This window comes from Argentina silus (assembly GCF_951799395.1).
Source record: "Argentina silus genome assembly, chromosome: 2".
In the NCBI taxonomy this organism is placed as follows: Eukaryota; Metazoa; Chordata; class Actinopteri; order Argentiniformes; family Argentinidae; genus Argentina; species Argentina silus.
Genome location: NC_139656.1, coordinates 18,347,239 through 18,367,048, shown reverse-complemented (window position 1 = coordinate 18,367,048; position 19,810 = coordinate 18,347,239). Strand labels below are relative to the sequence as shown.

The following is a 19,810-nucleotide window of genomic DNA, read 5'->3' as shown; positions in this document are numbered from 1 at the left end:
CCCACTCTATCTGACAGCAGAACACCATGGAACAGTCAATACAGTCTGTCACTGGGCAAGCGCTCCTTCCTCTCCATTGAAAAGGACCACTAGCCTGCATGGAGAAGACTACCAATGGGTTGTTGTCTTGAGCTTGCTTTGTGTGACTCCTATTTTGCCACACTTTACTTGAATAATCACCATTAAATATTGGGTTTCCATGGCCGATATGAAGCCTAGACTTAACAGGGGGTAGAGGGGTATTGACTTGAGAGAGAATTACATATTTTACCTCCACAAATCAGTTTGAAAACTCTGAAAGTGCTAGGACAGTAAACTACAGTATCAGCGTAACCAGTCTGGCCTTTATTGTGCATAAAGCATAAGCTAGATGGCAAATGTTTTTTTAGTGCCTGTGCAGTACAGTTACTTAGAGTAATTAATTTGGGGTGGGGGGAGTGCATTCTCTACAGACATTATTTATGTGTACGAATGTGAATGTGTGTGTGTTTTGAGTACAGAATGGTGGATTACAGAGCCTGATGCCCTCCCTCCTCATCTCTCTCCCTTTCTCTATTTCCTCCCTCCCTCCATCTTTCCCCTCTCCTCTGTGCTGCAGTGTTCTCCCAGCCCAGGGTTACACAGGGAGTACAGAGCTCAGGGGCTAATCAATTACATTATTTAATGTACAATTAGCTCCTCTGCAGCAGAGACGGGAGGATGGTACTAAAAATGCAGAAATATTCAATTAATAATCATTAATGCTTACCCCAAGAATAAAGAGTGGGTAAGAAAACATGTATAAGAAAGGGAGAGAGGAAATATATCTGAGGTAAATGCAGATGAAAATGTATCTGTGGTTAAGTCGTACTTTTGCTTGCCATCTACTGTAGCTTTCATATCTGTCCTTCTGTCCTGCAATGTTTTCCAGTGTGATCTGAGCTGTGAGTGGAGTGGACAGACCAATGCAGTAGAAACAAATCAGATTGTATAGCTACTGTACCCATAGGTTAATGTCCTTAATGTTATGTCTGAATGTTATGAGGATTACCCTGGGTTCTGTTTGATTCCTAATAAGATTGTCCACTGGTGAATAATGGCTTTATCTTTTCCCTATCCCTCTTATTTCAGATGTATTCCTCACAACCGAAGAGAACCGCTTTGAGACATGGATCAATAAGGTACAAGTCCACATTTTCTGTTTTCATCTCTGTTGCTCGACATGCTTTCTTGGTCCTTTCCCCACCCATGCACTGCTGACCGTGGATAAACTCATCTGCTAAATGAATTAAAGCAGGCCAGTACAAGAGACTAACAACCAGGGACCCCGAGGCAGTGGTGTAAAGTACAAAGTATTTTGTTACTGTACTTAAGTAGGTTTTTGGATATCTGTACTTTACTTGAGTATTTATACATCTGGCAAAAATAATATATCATAAATCTTTTACTTTTACTCCACTACATTTTCACAAGAAAATGTCTACTTTTACTCTGTTCTCACAATCGAATGGATTTAAATAGCGCTTTTTACAAATACAATTGTCATAAAGTGCTTAAGTTACAAGAACCTGGATTTTATGTGTTCTAGTGTCTCCATAGTTTGCCACCTTACGAATTTATCGCCACTCTAATTCAATGTTCACTATAAGAAAACCTTTCTGCAGGTTCACAATCTGGACATGGACAAACATATGTGTCTTCAGAGGTGCTCCAGTACAAAGCATGTTATTAACTGTTGAAAATATTAGTTATTCAATGACAATCTATACTTATTGACTACATGTGAAAGGTTTATTCTTGCATTGTGTACATAAATACTTTCCTCTTTGGTAGATTGTGTTCCTCAGTTGGCAAGTATGCATGCTTCCACTGCTGTGGTAGTTTGTATTCTGTGAGAGTGCAGGTACAGTCTTTTTTTGAGGTAGTTTAAATTCAAAATGCAGAGGCACACAGAGCAAAGGGCCCCCAGACTTATCTGAAGAAGAGAGAGGGAGGGAGGGAAGCAGGCAGAGAGGGAGAAAGAGATGGAGAGGGAGAAAGAGATGGAGAGGAAGAGGAGGGGTCGCAGGGATATGAAGAGTAGGGCAGAAAGAGCGAAAGGGAGGAGGGCAGAACTGATGAAAGGGTGCAGGATGAAAGAAAGAGAGAGTTTTATTTGGCACTGTATTTAAGATGGACCCTGTTAAAGGTCACTCACGCATCTCAGTAAAGGCCAGGACCTTTGAGGATCTGCCCCACCCCCCCCACCTCCTGCCCCCTTCCCTGCACCTATTGTATGTCCACCCGTCCTGAGCTGTTGCCTGTTTTGGACTGGAGGGGTACCTCCCTCCTCCTCCTGCCCCCACCTCCCTCCTCCATCCGTGCTCGGTTGTGTGGTCTGTATTTGGGCTTCAGCAAACCTCTCTACCATTGTAATCTCCCCATTCACTCCAGGGGCTATGCGTCTTTCTACTCCTGTAGGGAGGTTCACACACACACACACACACACACACACACACGGACACACACACGGACACACACACACACACGGGACACACACACGGGACACACACACACACACGGGACACACACACGGGACACATAATTGGCTTGGTGATTAGAAGGAGTGGGGATTTGGCCAATCATTAATCCCATCTAATTCATCCACTCTGTTCACTCCTGTTGGTGTTTTTGTTGGTTTAGCGATTTTGGGCAGAGGAGGAGTTTGGCACTGGGGCCGTTGATGAAATACACCAGTGATCGGTGGCAGCAGAGTCACCTACATGTGTCCTTCATTTAATTCACGGAATTGCATGCACATACACATGTACTGTAGTGTACACATACGTGCATGCACGCGTGCAGATACACAGGCACGCACAAGCACGTATGCACGCGCACACACACACAGGGACTAAATTCCTGGTTTTCCTGGGTAGAAGACCCCAGTAATCCCCCTGCCTCTGCTGTGCAGCGTTACTGGGGTGGTCTTTCGTTTAACATCGGTTGGTCACAGGCCGCTGCGCTAGCCACATTCCAACACTTCATTTTAATTACTTTCTCTCTTTCTTCGCCTAAGACTCCCGCACCATCATCATTCTGCTGTTTGTGAAAATGTTAAAGTCTCTGTGCAACCCTATTACTGAAACAACTGATATGATCTGTCATTTCACCAGCTGAAGGAATCTGCTCCCGCTAAACAAATAAGCAGAAGAGGGTATTGGCTTAGCTGTTTGATACTACGCTTTCTTCGGTTTCTCTGTATTCTCAGCTAAGTGAGTAAGAAAAGCACATGATTTTCATCAGAGACACACCAAAAGCGTTTCCTTTATAAACGGTGAGCCTGCCGTCAGTAGTTAGATCTTCACACTTCAATCCCCACTGCTCGCTTAATCAGAGAAGGCAACACAACAGATTTAATCAGTCATGGCTTTTCTTGCCTCAAACACTCAATCAACAGCCTCTAACACCCAGTCAATCACAAAGACTTAGAAGTCACCCCCGCTCAGAGGGTAAACACAGGCTCAATCGTATGATCTCTCCTCCTCCTGTGTGTGTGATTTAAAACTCTCAATCAGATTGGCACAGTGAGTCCATCACACATCCTCAGTGTGTTTAAAACACCAATCTCCTTGTTTTTAAAGCAGGATTGTGGAATTGTCGTTCTTCAAGAGTCGGTCACACCCAGTCACACACGCTCAATCAAACCTGTGTGTGTGTGTGTGTATTCGCCAAGTCTAATATTCACTACAATTCTACAATCCTGCTTTAAAAACTGGGAGATTGGTGTTTTAAACACACTGAGGATGTGTGGTGGACTCACTGTGCCAATCTGACTAACCAGCCGATCAACATGTGATCAACAGAACCTAGACTCAATGAGCCGATCAAAGAGTGGTTAACCTAACCAAGGCCTGACCAGGCTATTGGGATTGCATTGCGTCCCATGCCTTCTGTGTGGTTGGTACAGACGGAGAGAGTGACATGATAAATGCAGCGTTTTTACATCAGACCCGGCACTTTGACAAAGCCAGCGGGAGAGGCACTCGGTCACTTCGAAAAGCTGCTTACCTTTTGTCTGACTGCCAGGCAATAAATAAGCACAAGCAGAAAAGGAATAGTTACATTCTCTTTTTTTTCCTCTCTCTCTCTCATCAGTGAAACAGTTTCTCAGATGCTATAAATCACTAATGGGTGGCTCAGCAGGGCTTCACTCTCCTACCGGGCCAGGACGCAGCTTCTGTTTCCATACGGGAGGAGAAGATAAGGGAAGAGGAGGGAGGGTTTACAGGCCCAATATCTACATTTTTACTCTATTTATTAGATAACGACACAACATTCCACTCGGAAACTAGCACCACAGCTCAAATGAAGACAGCCATTTTTTTTTCCTCTGACATTAAGCAAATCACATAGCTAGCTAGCAGTTTATCTGTTGATTTTACCTCAACTGTAATGCAAGACAGCCATTTAGCCAGTGAGTCTACAGTTGCAGTTAGCAACTGTAAGGAGCTAGCTATCAACTGCGTCTCGAACTGAAAGCTCTAAGTATTGGGAAGAGGAAGTGTTTTGTCTTCTTTTAAATCCAACAGTTTGGATTGGAAATAAAACAATTACTACGAGGTTAAAGTAGAGATTAAAGTAGAGAAAAAAGAGTTTTCTTTTTTTCAAATTAGTTTCACCAATTAGAAATTACAACCCTTTTTATATGTATTTTGTGGACAGATAAGACAAATATTATCATGTACCAGAGTGGTTGCAAGAGGAAGGTTTGGAGATAAGGATCTGCCCATGATTTACAGCCTACCACCTAATCTGTGAAACATGGTGGAGGTGGTGCTATGGTTTAGGCATACATAGCTGCCATAAGAACTGGCTAATTTGTCTTAATTGATGATGTTATTGCTGACAGCAGCAGCAATAGGAATATTATGTCTGCTCGATTACAAGCAAATGCCTCCAAATTCATTGGCTTCATCATCGCTTCATCATACAGTAAGAAAACAAACCCAAACATACTGCCATAGCAACTAGGTTGAGTTTGTTTTCAGGGTCAAAAAGTGGAAAGTTATCTTCAGATTTTAATTCAATTTAACATGCATTTAATTTCCTGATGATAAGATTTTAGGCAAAAAGACTTAAAAACAAACAACAACTGAAGATGGTTGCAGTACAGGCCTGGCAAAGCATCACCAGAGAATATACCCAGCGTCTGGTGGGGTCAATGGGTCGTTATGGTAGTTATTGCATGCAAAGGATTGTCTACTAAACATGAGTACTTTATTTGGACTTTATATGATTTTTTTCCAACACTTTTGGAGCCCTGAAATAGGGGGAGTATGTTTAATAATGTAGTACCTTCTAAATGGTGAACCCAATCTGGAGAAAAAAAAAAAAAAAAAAAACTTAAATTAAAGTTGAGAATCTCTACTTTGACCCCATACTGTAGTAATTGTTTAATTTCAAATCCAAACTGATTATAGAACTATAACAATATAAAATGCTTCCCTTTTCCAATACTTATGGAGGGTACTGTGCATTAGGATTTCACTGTTAAAACAATGTGAAATGGATAGAACACACATTGTTCTGGTGAAATCTGTACAAATATGTAAAAAAAAAAATTGAAAAAAAAAAGAAGAAGAAAAAGTACCGCGACAGTCCTCTGTGCAGTGTATTTGTGTTGTCTCGGGGGGGTATATACAGAAAATACCACATTCCAAACAGTTGATTGACGATTGATCGGCAAATAAAAAACATTATTATTGTTGTTATTACTATGTAAGTATGATGATGTTATCTAGTCGAAGCAATGATATGTCTAACTAGGAAAGTATAATTTAATAAAGGGGTAACATGTCTAAGTTATACGGTGAGCATTCAAATCGACATGATTATTATTTACAAAGCCTACCTGTTAAGTATGTAGAAACTATACATGTTGTACATGAAGAATTATTAATTATGAGGTCAGTTGTGCAACTACCACAATTTACCTTTTTGCATTTGTTACCCCTTCATAAATGTTTCTTTCCAAATGAAACATATTGTTCTACATAACGACTAGACATCATCATACGTACTGCCATATTTACTACAAAACTATTTTTCTGTTACTGTCTACATAACAACTACTTACTGCATAATTACGGACCTGTAATCGAAAGGGTGACCGAAACTGTCACTTACAAAGTTAATGATGGTCCTCATTGAGCTCATAGGTTTAGGAAAGTGTGTGTGTGTGTGTGTGTGTGTGTGTGTGTGTGTGTGTGTGTGTGTGTGTGTGTGTGTGTGTGTGTGTGTGTGTGTGTGTGTGTGAGTGATTGAGAGAGAGAGAGAGAATGCCTGCATGTGTGCTACTGTGCGCGTGCATCTTTGTTCATGAATTGTTGAGTACCACAGGGATATACACTCACCGGCTACTTTATTAGGTACACTAATTAGCAAATATCTAATCAGCCAATCACATGACAGCAACTCAATGCATTTAGGCATGTAGACGTGGTCAAGACGACCTGCTGAAGTTGAAACCGAGCATCAGAATGGGGGAAGAAAGGTGATTTAAGTGACTTTGAACGTGGCATGGTTGTTGGTGCCAGACGGGCTGGTCTGAGTATTTCAGAAACTGCTGATCTACTGGGATTTTCACGCATAACCATCTCTAGGGTTTACAGAGAATGGTCCAAAAAAGAGAAAATATCCAGTGAGAGGCAGTTCTCGAAAATGCCTTGTTGATGCCAGAGGTCAGAGGAGAATGGCCAGACTGGTTCGAGATGATAGAAAAGCAACAGTAACTCAAATAACCACTCTTAACAACCAAGGTCGAACCTTGAAGCAGATGGGCTACAGCAGCAGAAGACCACACCGGGTGCCACTCCTGTCAGCTAAGAACAGGAAACTGAGGCTACAATTCACACAGGCTCACCAAAATTGGACAATAGAAGATGGTCTGATGAGTCTCGATTTCTGCTGCGACATTCAGATGGTAGGGTCAGAATTTGGCGTAAACAGCATGAAAGCATGGATCCATCCTGCCTTGTATCAACGGTTCAGGCTGGTGGTGGTGGTGTAATGGTGTGGGGGATATTTTCTTGGCACACTTTGGTCCCCTTAGTACCAATTGAGCATTGTTTAAACGCCAGCCTACCTGAGTATTGTTGCTCACCATATCCATCCCTTTATGACCACAGTGTACCCATCTTCTGATGGCTACTTCCAGCAGGATAACACACCATGTCACAAAGCTCACATCATCTCAAACTGGTTTCTTGAACATGACAATGGCCTCCACAGTCACCAGATCTCAATCCAATAGAGCACCTTTGGGATGTGGTGGAACGGGAGATTCGCACCATGGATGTGCAGCCGACAAATCTGCAGCAACTGCGTGATGCTGTCATGTCAATATGGACCAAAATCTCTGAGGAATGTTTCCAGCACCTTGTTGAATCTATGCCACAAAGAATTAAGGCAGTTCTGAAGGCAAAAGGGTGTCCAACCCGGTACGAGCAAGGTGTACCTAATAAAGTGGCCAGTGAGTGTATGTTCCCCTGTACAGCTCTTAGCATGACTACTAACTGCATGGTTCTGCTTTCTAATTGGCCCTGGTCCTTCCCACAGTTTTCTCCCCTCTACTGTTTCACTCACTATCAACTCCCATGTGTGCCGTGTCTCTCCACTGGGTTCGACCACACTATTTAAATGCCCTACTTCTTAGGCATGGTCATCTGTAATTCTGTTATTTCAGAATAGTTATTTTAATGACCTACCAATCTGGAAACCTCTGCTCCACCCACTGTGGCTCCTACTATATGTCTGAACTGCTTAACTGCTCATTATAAGGCAGTCGGGACTCAGGAGGCATTGTCCCTATGTCCATCCAGCAAATGTTTATTTTACAAATCTTATTGAACATTGCAAACTCTAAAGTACAGTTTCATGCTGCAATTAATTTGTATTTTCTCTCACCAGGATGGGATCTTCAACAAGACATGGTCTTCGAGTCCACCAGAAAATGTCAAGGGAGTGGGACAGTCTTCTTTTGTTGACTTTGGTGAGTTTGAGGTGTGTGTGTGTGTGTGTGGGGGGGGGGGGGGGCAGGTAATCTGTCTCTGTCTCTCTCTCTCCCTTCCTTGCTTCCTTACCTCCCTTCTTAAGTCTTTTAAGTCCCAGTTCCATCACTGCTCTCTCACTTAATCAGAAGCTTTAGGTGGCTGTTTTCAAAGGCCCACAAAATGGAACTGTCTGTGCTCTTTCTGAGATGACATTTCCTCACTGCTCTGATCTAGAAACACCCCCCAGAAAGAGCACACACTTCGGAACGTCTTATCTGGTTATTATGTCTCAGCTTTACTCATTGTTAAGAAATTTGTTGGATTAGGATGTATCTTAATCTCAGTCGTAATAATGTTATACAGTGCCTTTGAGTGATACAGCAAAGAAAGTGGCTAGAAATGTGTTTATTTGATTTTACTACAAAGCATTAAGTTTGGTGCGAATCCAGCACATGCAATGCAGTTTCTGCACCATCTCTCGTGTGAAGAATAGAGGTAGCGGCATCAAGTTATGGGTATAACCCTATAAAAACAAAGATTTTAATTCCACAATTACATGAACTATTATCCTTGCATTAAGATAATAATAATAGTAATAATAATAAGTGTTTATTTATATAGCACCTTTCATACATAAGAATGCAGCTCAAAGTGCTGTACAATGCGTAAAAGAAAGAAAAAGGAACAGATTAAAAACCGAGAACAACCAAAACATCAGCCAAGTGCTGTACAACACAGTGCAAAAGAAAGAAAAGAGAACAGATTAAAAACAAAAACAACTATAACATAATTAATCAATACAATAAAAGCAGCATCACTCAATCTAGTTGCATAGATAGTTGATCAATACAATAAAATCAGCAGAGATAGCAGCATAGATAAAATGCTAATTGAAAGCTAAATTGAAGAGAAATGTTTACTGACCTTGGTTCCCAGATTTCTTGAGGTACCGTATTCCACAGTTTAGGAGTATAGTTAATAAATGCCGCATCACCAACTTTCTTTTGGGTTTTGATAGTAACCTTCAATAAGCCAGCAGCAGAGGACCTGAGTGCTCTTGAAGGCATATAGGTTGTCAGTGAATCAGTAAGGTAGAATGGTCGAAGCCCATTTAGTGCTTTAAATACGAGTAGAAGAACCGTTTGAAGTCAATTCTAAATGATACAGGGAGCCAGTGCAGATCACTTAAGACTGGAGTGATATGCTCTCTCCTCCTTGTCAGTAGCCTAGCAGCAGTTTTGAGTTAGTTGGAGCCGGTCTATAGACTTCTTGGGGAGGCCAGTAAAAAGTGCATTACAGTAGTCAAGTCTACTTGAATTTTTTTCAGCATCCCGCTGAGTTAAAAAACAGACGCACCGTGGCGATATTTCTCTGATGAAAAAAGGCCGTCTTGGTCTCCTTACTAGTGTGGAAATTAAAACTCAGATCGGAGTCTAAGATACACCAAGACTTGTAACCTCTGACTTAATCAAGGGGGAGTTAGATTGCCACGGCTGTTTAAAAGCATAGCCCGTTTGTCTGGGGCCAAGTAAGAGGATTTCAGTTTTCATGTAGGAAGGAGTTAATTTGATTATAAACCACCTTTTCGAGTATCTTGCTAATAAAAGGGAGATTGGATATTGGTCTATAATTAGTTAGAGTCTAACTATCTAAATTTGATTTCTTCAGCAATGGTTTCACAACAGCTGTTTTAAAAGCATCTGGAAAAAAGCCTGACTCTAGAGATGAGTTGATGATTGTCAAGACAGGGTTTGCAACACTGTCAAAGACTCACTTAAAGAATGTAGTGTGAACAGGGTCAAGACGAGAGGTGGACGAGTTGCTCTCGGCTGCAGTTTTGTAAAGTTCTGTTGCAGAAATCCTTGTGAATTTATCCATTATCACATGCTTATTATGCATTTTATTATAAGGATCACCTCCTCACATTTCAAAGCAGAGGCTTATGAGAGAAAGTCAGTAGAAGGGGCAGGATTTAGCAGCTGTTAATAGTTGAAAACGATGCCAGCATTGTCACTAATCATCTTAGAGAAATGTGTTTTTCTTGCTGCGTCTACTGCCTTTTATAGTCAGCTATTGCTTCCTTATAATTGCCACAGTCAACCTGTAATTTGGTATTCTCCATTGCCTTTCTGCCAGCTCTTTAACAGAGTTGTTTAACCATGGAGATGTTTTCTCACGTGATCTCTTTTTAACCTTTAGTGGAGCCATACTGTTAGAGCACTAGACATGATATTGTTAAAGGCATCCACCATTTCATTAAACGAATAGGTTTGAATACATGGATCAAAAGAACTTATAGGGATGTTAGATACTAAAAGATTTACGATGTGCAGCTTTCATGACAGCACCAAATCTAGCGAGTTACCATGTTGGTGAGTAGGTTGAGTGGCATGTTGAATTAGCTCAAAGCTGTCAAGTAAGCCTAAAAATTAAATAGTTTTGGTATCACTTTTTTTGTTTATATGAACGTTAAAATCTCCATTTAAAATGATCCTGACATATGTTGTGATAGCAATAGATACTAGTTCAGTGAAATCCGAAATAAATAAAAATAGTAATAGTTGCTTTGGTGGCCTATATAGAGTAATGATAAGTACTGTAATTTCAGCCTTGAGTTCAAAAGCAAGATATTCAAAGGAAGAGAAATTGCCTAAATTGATCAGTACAAGTGAACTGGTTTGAATATAAGACAGCAATTCCACCTCCTCTTTTGTCATGTCTAAATGACTGAAAGAAATTGTAATTTGGAGGGCATGTCTCAATTAAAGTTGCTACACCATCATTGGTAAGCCAGGTCTCAGTTAAAAACATAAAATGCAGCTTTTTCTCATATCAAATCATTAATAAAAAAACGGTTATTTGTTAGAGATCTGACATTTAGCAAAGCCATATTGATTGTGTCAGATTCAGTGATTTTGTTTGATGGCAGGTGAGTTTTAACTGTCTCTATAGTGATAACATTGTCACAGACTGATTTTGGGCCTGGACTGGCTGGATTTTAAGATCTTCAGGTCTGGCTGTACACCAGTCCGGGATGGTGTATTGTGATGAGGGTGAAAAGTCAGTGAGTTCTCCACTGGGTCTCAACAAAGATGGACTCAAATCAACTTATTGAGTGATTTGTTGATGACATTTTAGCTAATTTTAAGAGCGTCATAACAAAGGGTCTGAATACTTATGTTCTTGAGGTATTTCTGTATTTCAATTTGAATACATTTACAGAAATTTTAGAAAATGAGTTTTCTGGGGTATTGTGTGTGGATGTTGGCAAATTCTTTTAATTTAATCCATTTTAAATTGAGTCAGTAACTCCACAAAATATGGATAAAGTGAAGTGGTCTGAATACTATCCGAAGGCACTGTAAATGCAATCCGTTGAAAACGAAGTGACAGGATAATACTTGTCAACGATCGCAGGGTTTGGCTCCATGAAATACTGTTTATGTTTAAACGCTGATATTGTTTTCTGTGTTTGGTATAGCATGTAACAATTAGCAGTAGAACCTACTGTATGTACCTTTAAAATCCACCATGTTAGAATTGGGGGAGCAAAGGGTAAAGTTAGGGTTTTACTTTTTTATGTTTACTGGAGACACACACACACACACACACACACAGTACACAGTACACACACACACACACACACACACACACACACACACACACACAGTACACAGACAATACAGAACACACACTTGAAGATCAATCTTTTAACAGTCAGTGGTGTCCATCAAATATTTAGAATACAAATATTCCCATCCCAAACTGGAAATAATTCATAAGCCCAGGGAAAATGCCACAAGAAATGACCTATATGGTGTGTCTGTGTCTGTGTCTGTGTCTGTGTGTTTCTTCATCTCTGAGGGGCTTGGCCTTTTGTTCAAATCTCAAGCTTATCTTAGCAAACAAGAACTTTTCATTGCTTTAATCTTTTTCTTTTGTCACCGCGGAAATATCACTTTATGTTGTTATCGTCATTAGGAGGATGACAATTCTACGAGGCCACACACTTAAGCAGAAGATGCCGACAGACTCCGCCTTGCCAACTAGAATGAAGCTTTTCACCGCTTTTAGAATTTCACAATGGAAGTAGTAGAATAGGATGCTTCAGAAGTGGGCAAGACAGAATCACATGCCTTATAATAACAGTGGCAATGAGTGCTTAGTGTTAGTTTTATATTAATTTATATAATTTTCTCTTACTTTTGTCTCTTACTGGACTTGAATACCCTCCTCATTGCATCGTCTTCCAATCACACACACACACACACACACCATGTGCATACATTTACCTGTCTCTGCCAATAAAGCAGATAATCAGGGGGGAGGTTGCTGCTGACTGATTATTAGGTTGATGGAGCTCAACGTGGTGCTTCTGCACGCTTTAGAGAAGATTGCCTTTGACAGGGCAGAGGCTAGGGAGGTGTGCAGGATCCAGTGCAAAGGGAAATTCATCCACACACACACACACACACAGTCGCTTATAAAACACACACACTCACTTTCACACAGCACAGGTAGAACTACTACTTATTGGGCTCTCTAGCAGTGACGGAGGATACGATCATGCTAATATAACATGGCTAGTGTTACCGTGACCTAAAGCCACCATGCGTCAGTGATGCGGCTGGCGAGTTTAAAGGACTTAATTGCGCCTGATCTTCAAAGCATGCTGTCCTTGATTTCACTTTTGTTCCCGCCACGTCGACAGTGAGCTCGTGCTGCAGATTTTTGAATATCACCATCTAATTAAAAACAGATATTGGATTCCGAGCACCTGTGCAGGAGAGATGGCCGGGTATGACCTCGGGGGGAAAGGAATGAAAGAGAAGGGGTGTGTGTTCACTTCAAAGAACGGAATGTGCAAGCAATAAAAAAGAGAGAGAAAAAGAAGAGAAATGCTGGATGTGTGCAGATGGGAGAGATGGCGGGGGGAAGGAGTTGGAGAGAGAGAAGGAGGGAGAGAGAGATATAGAAAAGCAGGGAGTGTGGTGCGTCTGCTTGATGTGAAGTGGGAATTATTCTGATCACACTCCAAGCTGTCAATTTTCGCTCCCCTATCCCTCGCCGCCTACATTTCAGTGGCAGATCGCAGATACAGGAGTGACCTTCCTGCAAAACCTTGACTCAGACACACACATACACACACACTCACATCCAACACACATACACACATACACACTATCGCCATACTCATAGCACCATCCACAATTTATCACTGAGATTATGCTACGTATAAGCTCTCATAAAGTGAGAAAAGTGGTGTATGTTTGAGCTTACGATCTCACACAAACACACACTAGTTTATCTACAACATCTTGGCTTGCATCTTGGATAGTTTTAAATAATGCATCAGTGGCAGTAACGACATGATGATATCACTAAACCTACTGTTATGTATCAAACAACCAACATCCAACAGCATTTATATATGATGATTTAGACTATTGGTGTTTTTTTTGTACCTCTCTTGTTTGTGTACTGGTGTATGTTGGTTGTGTATCTTCCTGTCAGACACAGTAGAATGACTAGATAAGGATGTCTAAGGAGGTGAACTGCAGTTCAACTTGCAACCGTCTTCCGTCGGTGCGACACTTCAATCACGTGTCTGCTGTTTAGTATTTCAATGCCACAACCAACCAGAGTCTAAATGCATGTGCTACATACGCCAGACAAAACACCTCATCTGCCTTATCATAGCGGTAATTGCATTTTTAAAAGTGACAGTGCCCAATGCATAATTCATAAATTGAGGGTAGTATAGTATTGTAAAATGGAGGAGCAAGTGTTCGCTGTAGGTATAGTAGGAGGGACTTGAGGATATGATTTGTGTTTTAGTTATTATTTTCGGCTGCATTATTATCATGTAGTTTCAGATGATATTAAGTACAAAAGCAATAGGACTCGCTCTTTGAAAGAATAATTTAACTGCACCGGGGAGCATACACAGACATTTCGTCAAAACTGCCTTCCTCAGGTGTTATTTAAAACTGTAACACTGTTTGTGTGAAACGAAAAGGATTTCCTCTCTCCATTAGCGACTTAAACCTGGCAGCCGGGTATTATTTTCTATGCTATTTTTCATCATTTTGTCTTTATCTTGTTAGCTGTTGTGATTTTTTGTTTTTTTTATGTTTCTTATTTTTATCTTCTCTGTTGGAAAGACAAGGTAATGGCACACCTATTATTCCTATTTTTGCAAGGTATTAGTGTTATGGTTCAATCTTAGTAAGATCTTAAACTAGTGAGAGAGAGTTTGTGGTCCTTCTGTCTTTATCAAGGATTGCACCTTTGTGATTCATAATTCTCTCTATACACGCACGCACACACACACACAACCTCAGCCGTACCCAGCTCCTGTGGTATTACGGGGCCCAGCCTCAGCTCCCAGATCAGATCAGAGTGTAATAGTTGTGTCTGCAGCAGATACATACAGGGACTTGGGAGGGAGGTGTGACCGTGTAATCTCCTATGTCTCTCTGCAGCCCCCTGCTGCCTCTTGATTTGCATTGTTTTTGGTCCTGTGTCGTATCCTATGAATGTCAATGGGGTGTCAACCTGCATCGTGGCATCACAAGGCGCTGCATTTTCCCCCTTTTCTCCAGATGTCTACTATCTTCTTTTCTAGCTTTTCCTCTACCTCTCCCTCACTCCGTCTCATCTTTATTCTTCTCTCTCCCTTTATGTTTGCTTGGCCGCTCCCTCATTCTTTTCCTATATCCCTCCTTAGGTCTCTGCCTCTTTCTTTCTCTCTCCTCTTCTCTATCTCTCCTTCTTCCTCTCTGTGTCTCCTTTATATTCTTCCCTATTCTCCACACTCCTCTCTCTTTCTCTCTCCTCCCCCCTCCCCTTCCCTTCTCGCAAAACTGAATCCTAATGTGCTTCATTAGTGGAAGTCGGCACCATCACACTGTGCTGACAGTAAACATCATCGGAAGAGAACGAGGAACAAAGACTGACAAGCTGGCTAAGATGATGAAACTACTGTATAAGTCTCCATCACTTTCTACCTCACTCACGGTCCCCATCACCTCCTGTCCTCTCTCTCTCGCACGCGCACGCCCTCCTTCACTGTCACCCCTGATTCAACTTCAGTTTCCCCCTCCCTTCTTCTGTCTGTCTGTGTTCATTTATGTTTTCCACCCATCTCCTCGCTGCTCCTTGTTTTATTATTGGCTTTCTCTTGTTTTCCCAGATGGTGATGGGTTCCAGGACCACCTCCTGCCAGTCTGTGTGGACGATGCGTGTCAGAAGAGTGCCATCTACCTAGCTAGACCAGGGAAACAGGAGGTAGGCTAGTCCCTCATTTAAGCATGACAGATAAAAACATCACACAAACCCAGGGCATGAAATAAACTTTTTGGTCTACCAGCCAAGGTGTCTGGTGGATGAGAAAATTCACCAGCCACTCAGATTTTTTACAAGCCACATATTTGTTTTTAAACCAACATTAGTGCAAAAAAAAAAAAACTCCTGCATTGAAAATTACTCCCTGCACAGAACAAACCTCATGTAGTCTGCTTTAAGTTTCACGCCTACCCCAGTATAAATATTTCTCCCGGGTTTTCTATCCCACGCGATAGCATGTAAGTTGATCTTGTGATGTCGAGTTTTATTTTAATGCTTTATATTAATGCATTATTTGATTGTAACTAAGAAAGCTCATCGACGGGAGTTTGTTTAAAAGTCCGGAGAAGCGTTAGTGAGATGCGCAGCAGGTAGTCAGCTGGAGGAGGCAGGTGTAGCAGGAGTGCTGTCACAAATGTTGAATAAACATTGGTGTTTCACCAGTTTCGACTGATTTAAATTGAAGCATAGTTGCAAACCTGGCTATCTGCCAAAGCGGCTGGTAAGATTGTAAGATTGAAAGATTCACCCGCCAATGCCAAAATCTAATCTAATTAAAATATGGTATTTAAGATTACATTTTGTGTACCACCTTTCACATTAATATTTCCAAGCTAGCCATGCATCTAGCCATCAGAGTGGAACTGTAATGTAGGTGGGGCATCGAGAGTGCCGATTTCTTTCCCAGGGTATTGCCTCAATGGCTGGTCCCAAGAATTTGTTTAAGTTCAGAAGCTTCCGCATATGAGAACATCAGACCTTACCAAAGTGCAGCCGTCTCACGTTGGAAACACCAGGGATATCTCTGGTGGCCCCCAATTGTCTGACTCCAGTCTCAGAGTCTCTGACTACCATTGTTCATTGGCTTATCCAAAAGATTGACTGCACACACACTCATACATTTGTGTCAGGGGGCAAACAATAGAAAAAATGGCTGATCTCCATGCACAACCGCCTCACTGTCTCATAGAAGATAACAGTGAACACAAGTGCTACTACTTTACTTTCCCCAACACACACAGAAAGGGGAGAGGAAGAGTGAAGGATGGCAGAACACATGTTTGCTTTTGTTTGATTAGGGTTAGGGTCATTGAATATAGGCTAGTCTTGACTGAGGACCTGGAGAAGTTTTTCTCAATCAATCCATTCCTCTAGCTAGCACATACCTGTTCTCTCTCTCATCTGTCTCCCAATCTATCTACTTAACTCTCTTTCGTTCTCCTGCTCTCTAGCTCTCATTTTTCTTCTCCTCCCCACTCTCTCTCTGTTTCACCCTCTCTCTTTCTCTCCCTCCCTCCCTCCCCACCTGTGTGAGAGATGAGTGTAGAGTTCCTTGGCGTGGCTGTAGTGGTCTGCACTCAGCTCAGTGGGGTGGGGGAGCACTGCTGTGTTCCTCCTCATTTTCTCTCAGCTGCGGACCTCCCTCTGACCGCAGGCAACCACCAGATGTGATTGGATGAGAGACTTGGCACAGGAGGTGGAGATGTTTTGGAGAATGTTTTTTCAGTGTTTCGTGCGTACGTGCGTGTTTTAGTAGGTTTGTAGGCACTGGATCTGTTATGAGCAGAAGTAGGCTGTTGAACAACATGGCTGCCCTCATCTTCTCTCCCACATCTGCACACATACGCCATACACACTGTTGTAATGAAATGGGGCCATTAGCTGGTCGTTTCTCTGGGGAGATGGGGATCCGTGGGTCCAGGAGGCGGTCCGCCCGGGATTTGATTGTCCCCTTAATCGGCATGCCGCCGGGAGGGAAACCCATCCATAAAACATGGAGAGAGGGAGAAAGGGGGGCCACAGAGGATTGTCTGAGCAGGAAACATGAGTAAGAGCCTCAGGATTTGCATGGAATTCGAAGTTCCAGCACATAGGGAGGTGTGTGCATGTGTGCATGTTAAATGCTGTAAAAAATAATGAAAAGCTGATGAATACAATTGTTGTCGGCCAAATTGTCCAGGAGAAAAAGTCGCAACACAATGAATTGTGGCTGTCATTGAACAATTACATTACATACAGTACAGCGGTACTGTATGTCTTCTCTGTTGTCAAGAATGTCTCAAACTGAAGCTTATGATTTATGTAGGTAATGTAGGGGGGAAAGGAGACTGGATGTTTGTAAATGCTTGTTTAGGTTGACGGGGACAGCGGAGAGCAGCAGAAATTCAAATAGGTTGCTTGTTCTAGCATTATGGCATTTCTGCAATCAAATGCCCATCTTCAATATCTTCACGCCCTACAAATGTTTTGATGGCAGCTAAATTATAGGCTTTTTTCAATTAACATTGTAGCCAAACTATTTATTTTCAATTTACAAAGTATTACTTTTTGATATGATGTTTTGCTAAACTTTTCATCCACGACATCCTGTCGACAATCAAAATATTGGTCAATTGCCAATTTCCTAAGGCATCTCTAAAACGGCCATAATCTGTGCAATTTTAAGAAGAAAAAAAAGATCACGTTTAAGAGATGATGCCCTGTTATGTAGGACATCTTCTGTCATTGTGGGAATCGGGACAAATAGCCAAAAAAAAGAGTTGTTCACCCAAATCCATCTCACATTACGTTGCTCTCTCTCACTATAATAGCCTGTACTGACATGCGCTCTTGTGATCAGAGATGATTATCGGGTCCAGCATGGAGACTCAACGGTCAGGCTGCAAAGCTTGTGTGTCTGTCTATCTTCCTGTGTGTTTCTTTTTGAACAGTGGTAAGTCTTTGTTGTTGCAAGGCCAGACATTTATTCATTTTCCTCCAGTAGATCTCCCGCAATGTCTGAGTGGTTAATGGGTTGTGATAGCAAAGAGACTACAGCTCAAACTATAGCTGACCCAATCAAAATATGAAGATACCCAAATATAACTTTTTAACCCTGCACGACATACTGTAATTATTTCTTCCCCGGAAAGTCTTTATATCAAAACTCAACTGCACAGACTAGACTGACTGTGCTTAGTTGAGTTGACTCCCAGCCCAAACCCACATCAGCCGAGACATAGGAGAGTGGACCCAGAGATGGCTATTATCCTGACGCCACTGCTTTAATAGTGTGTACACTACACTCTGCCAGCCATTCACTGTGAAAGAGTAAGGCCATCACTCTGAGACTGCCACACTCACAACAGAGACACAGGGCACAGTGTGCCAGCTGGCACCAGGTGCCATCCTGAGATATCCTTCGTCTCTGTGCCACACTGACGTGGGCATACTATGTCATCAGGTCTGTCCCCCTCTCTTGCTGTCACTGGGACAATGTTCAGTGGTTCTTTGGTGATCACAGGTCAGTGACACACACACTCTTTCTCTGTTCACTATCTCTCAATTCTCTCTCCCTTTCTGTCACTCTCTTCTTCATACAGTAACCCAGGGACTTTTTCAGAGCCAAAAAGTGGAAAGGTATTGACTGGCATGCAAAACATTGTCAACCAAGTACTTAAATCTACCCCATTACTTTTGCATACCCTGAAATAGGGGCACTATGCATACAAAGTGATGTAATTTCTGAATGGTGAACCCAAATACCATCAAATAAAAGCTGAGAATCTCTACTTTAACCTCATAGTAATTGTTTGATTTTAAATCCAAACTTTTGGAGTGTAGAGCCGAATGAAGAAAAAATACTTCACTGTCCCATTACTTACTCAGGGCAATAAATAGTCTCTTCTATATATCTTTTTGAAGAAGAAGAAGACTCTTTATTTGTAGGAATTTGACACGTGCACACCCCTCCCGAGACAACACACACACACCACACCCCCAAGGGAGAACAGAGCTCTGGGCCCTGGGCAGCCATATTCAGCGCCACTGGAGCAGTTAGGGGTTAATTGCCTTGCTCAAGGGCACAACAGCAGTGGTAGGACTTCCACTCAGTAACAGTCAGTAACCTTCCAGTGACCAGCTCACATCCGGCTCCCTCCTAGGGTGGGGATCGAACCAGCAACCTCCAGATTGCTGGCCAGCCTCTCTAATCTCTAGGCCACGTGCCGCCCACCATTTGCCTTACTCACAGTCACCTGTTTTTATCTGTTTGTGTGTTTCCACTTCAGTTTACCTGGTAGGCCTACTAGACTACTAGACTTGTCTGTCCATAAGGCATTTTACCTTGGCCTCAACAACAGACAATAACCTTTCATAACATACATTTGTACCTAAGATGTAGATCTTCCTTTTTAGTGGTTCAATCTCATCATCTCTAAATTTGCCTATAGAGAAATGTGAAATTCTGTCAACAGAAGTGTAAACTACTGGAGATAAGCTACATACATAATATCTATCAGAATATATTCTCTACGGGAGCCTAAAAGAATAAAACAGCTGCTCAACGTATGCTGTCTTCTGTATAAACCGGAATAGTTTTGCGCAACGATAATGTGATAAGCGATATAGCTTTTCCTGCGGATCATAAAGCAGGGAGTTCATTAGATGCATGCATGCTTTCTTCTTTTTTT

General features: G+C 41.8%; 1 protein-coding gene across 1 annotated transcript in view; it reads left to right on the top strand.

Annotated features, from left to right (window-relative positions):
- Positions 1 to 19,810, top strand: part of itfg1 (integrin alpha FG-GAP repeat containing 1) — a 97,047-nt gene that overhangs the window by 17,714 nt on the left and 59,523 nt on the right. Inside the window, exons 7-9 of the mRNA XM_083664941.1 lie at positions 1,111 to 1,160; positions 7,930 to 8,011; positions 15,208 to 15,302. Of these exons, the coding sequence (XP_083521067.1) occupies positions 1,111 to 1,160; positions 7,930 to 8,011; positions 15,208 to 15,302 (227 nt within the window). The remainder of the gene's footprint in view (positions 1 to 1,110; positions 1,161 to 7,929; positions 8,012 to 15,207; positions 15,303 to 19,810) is intronic.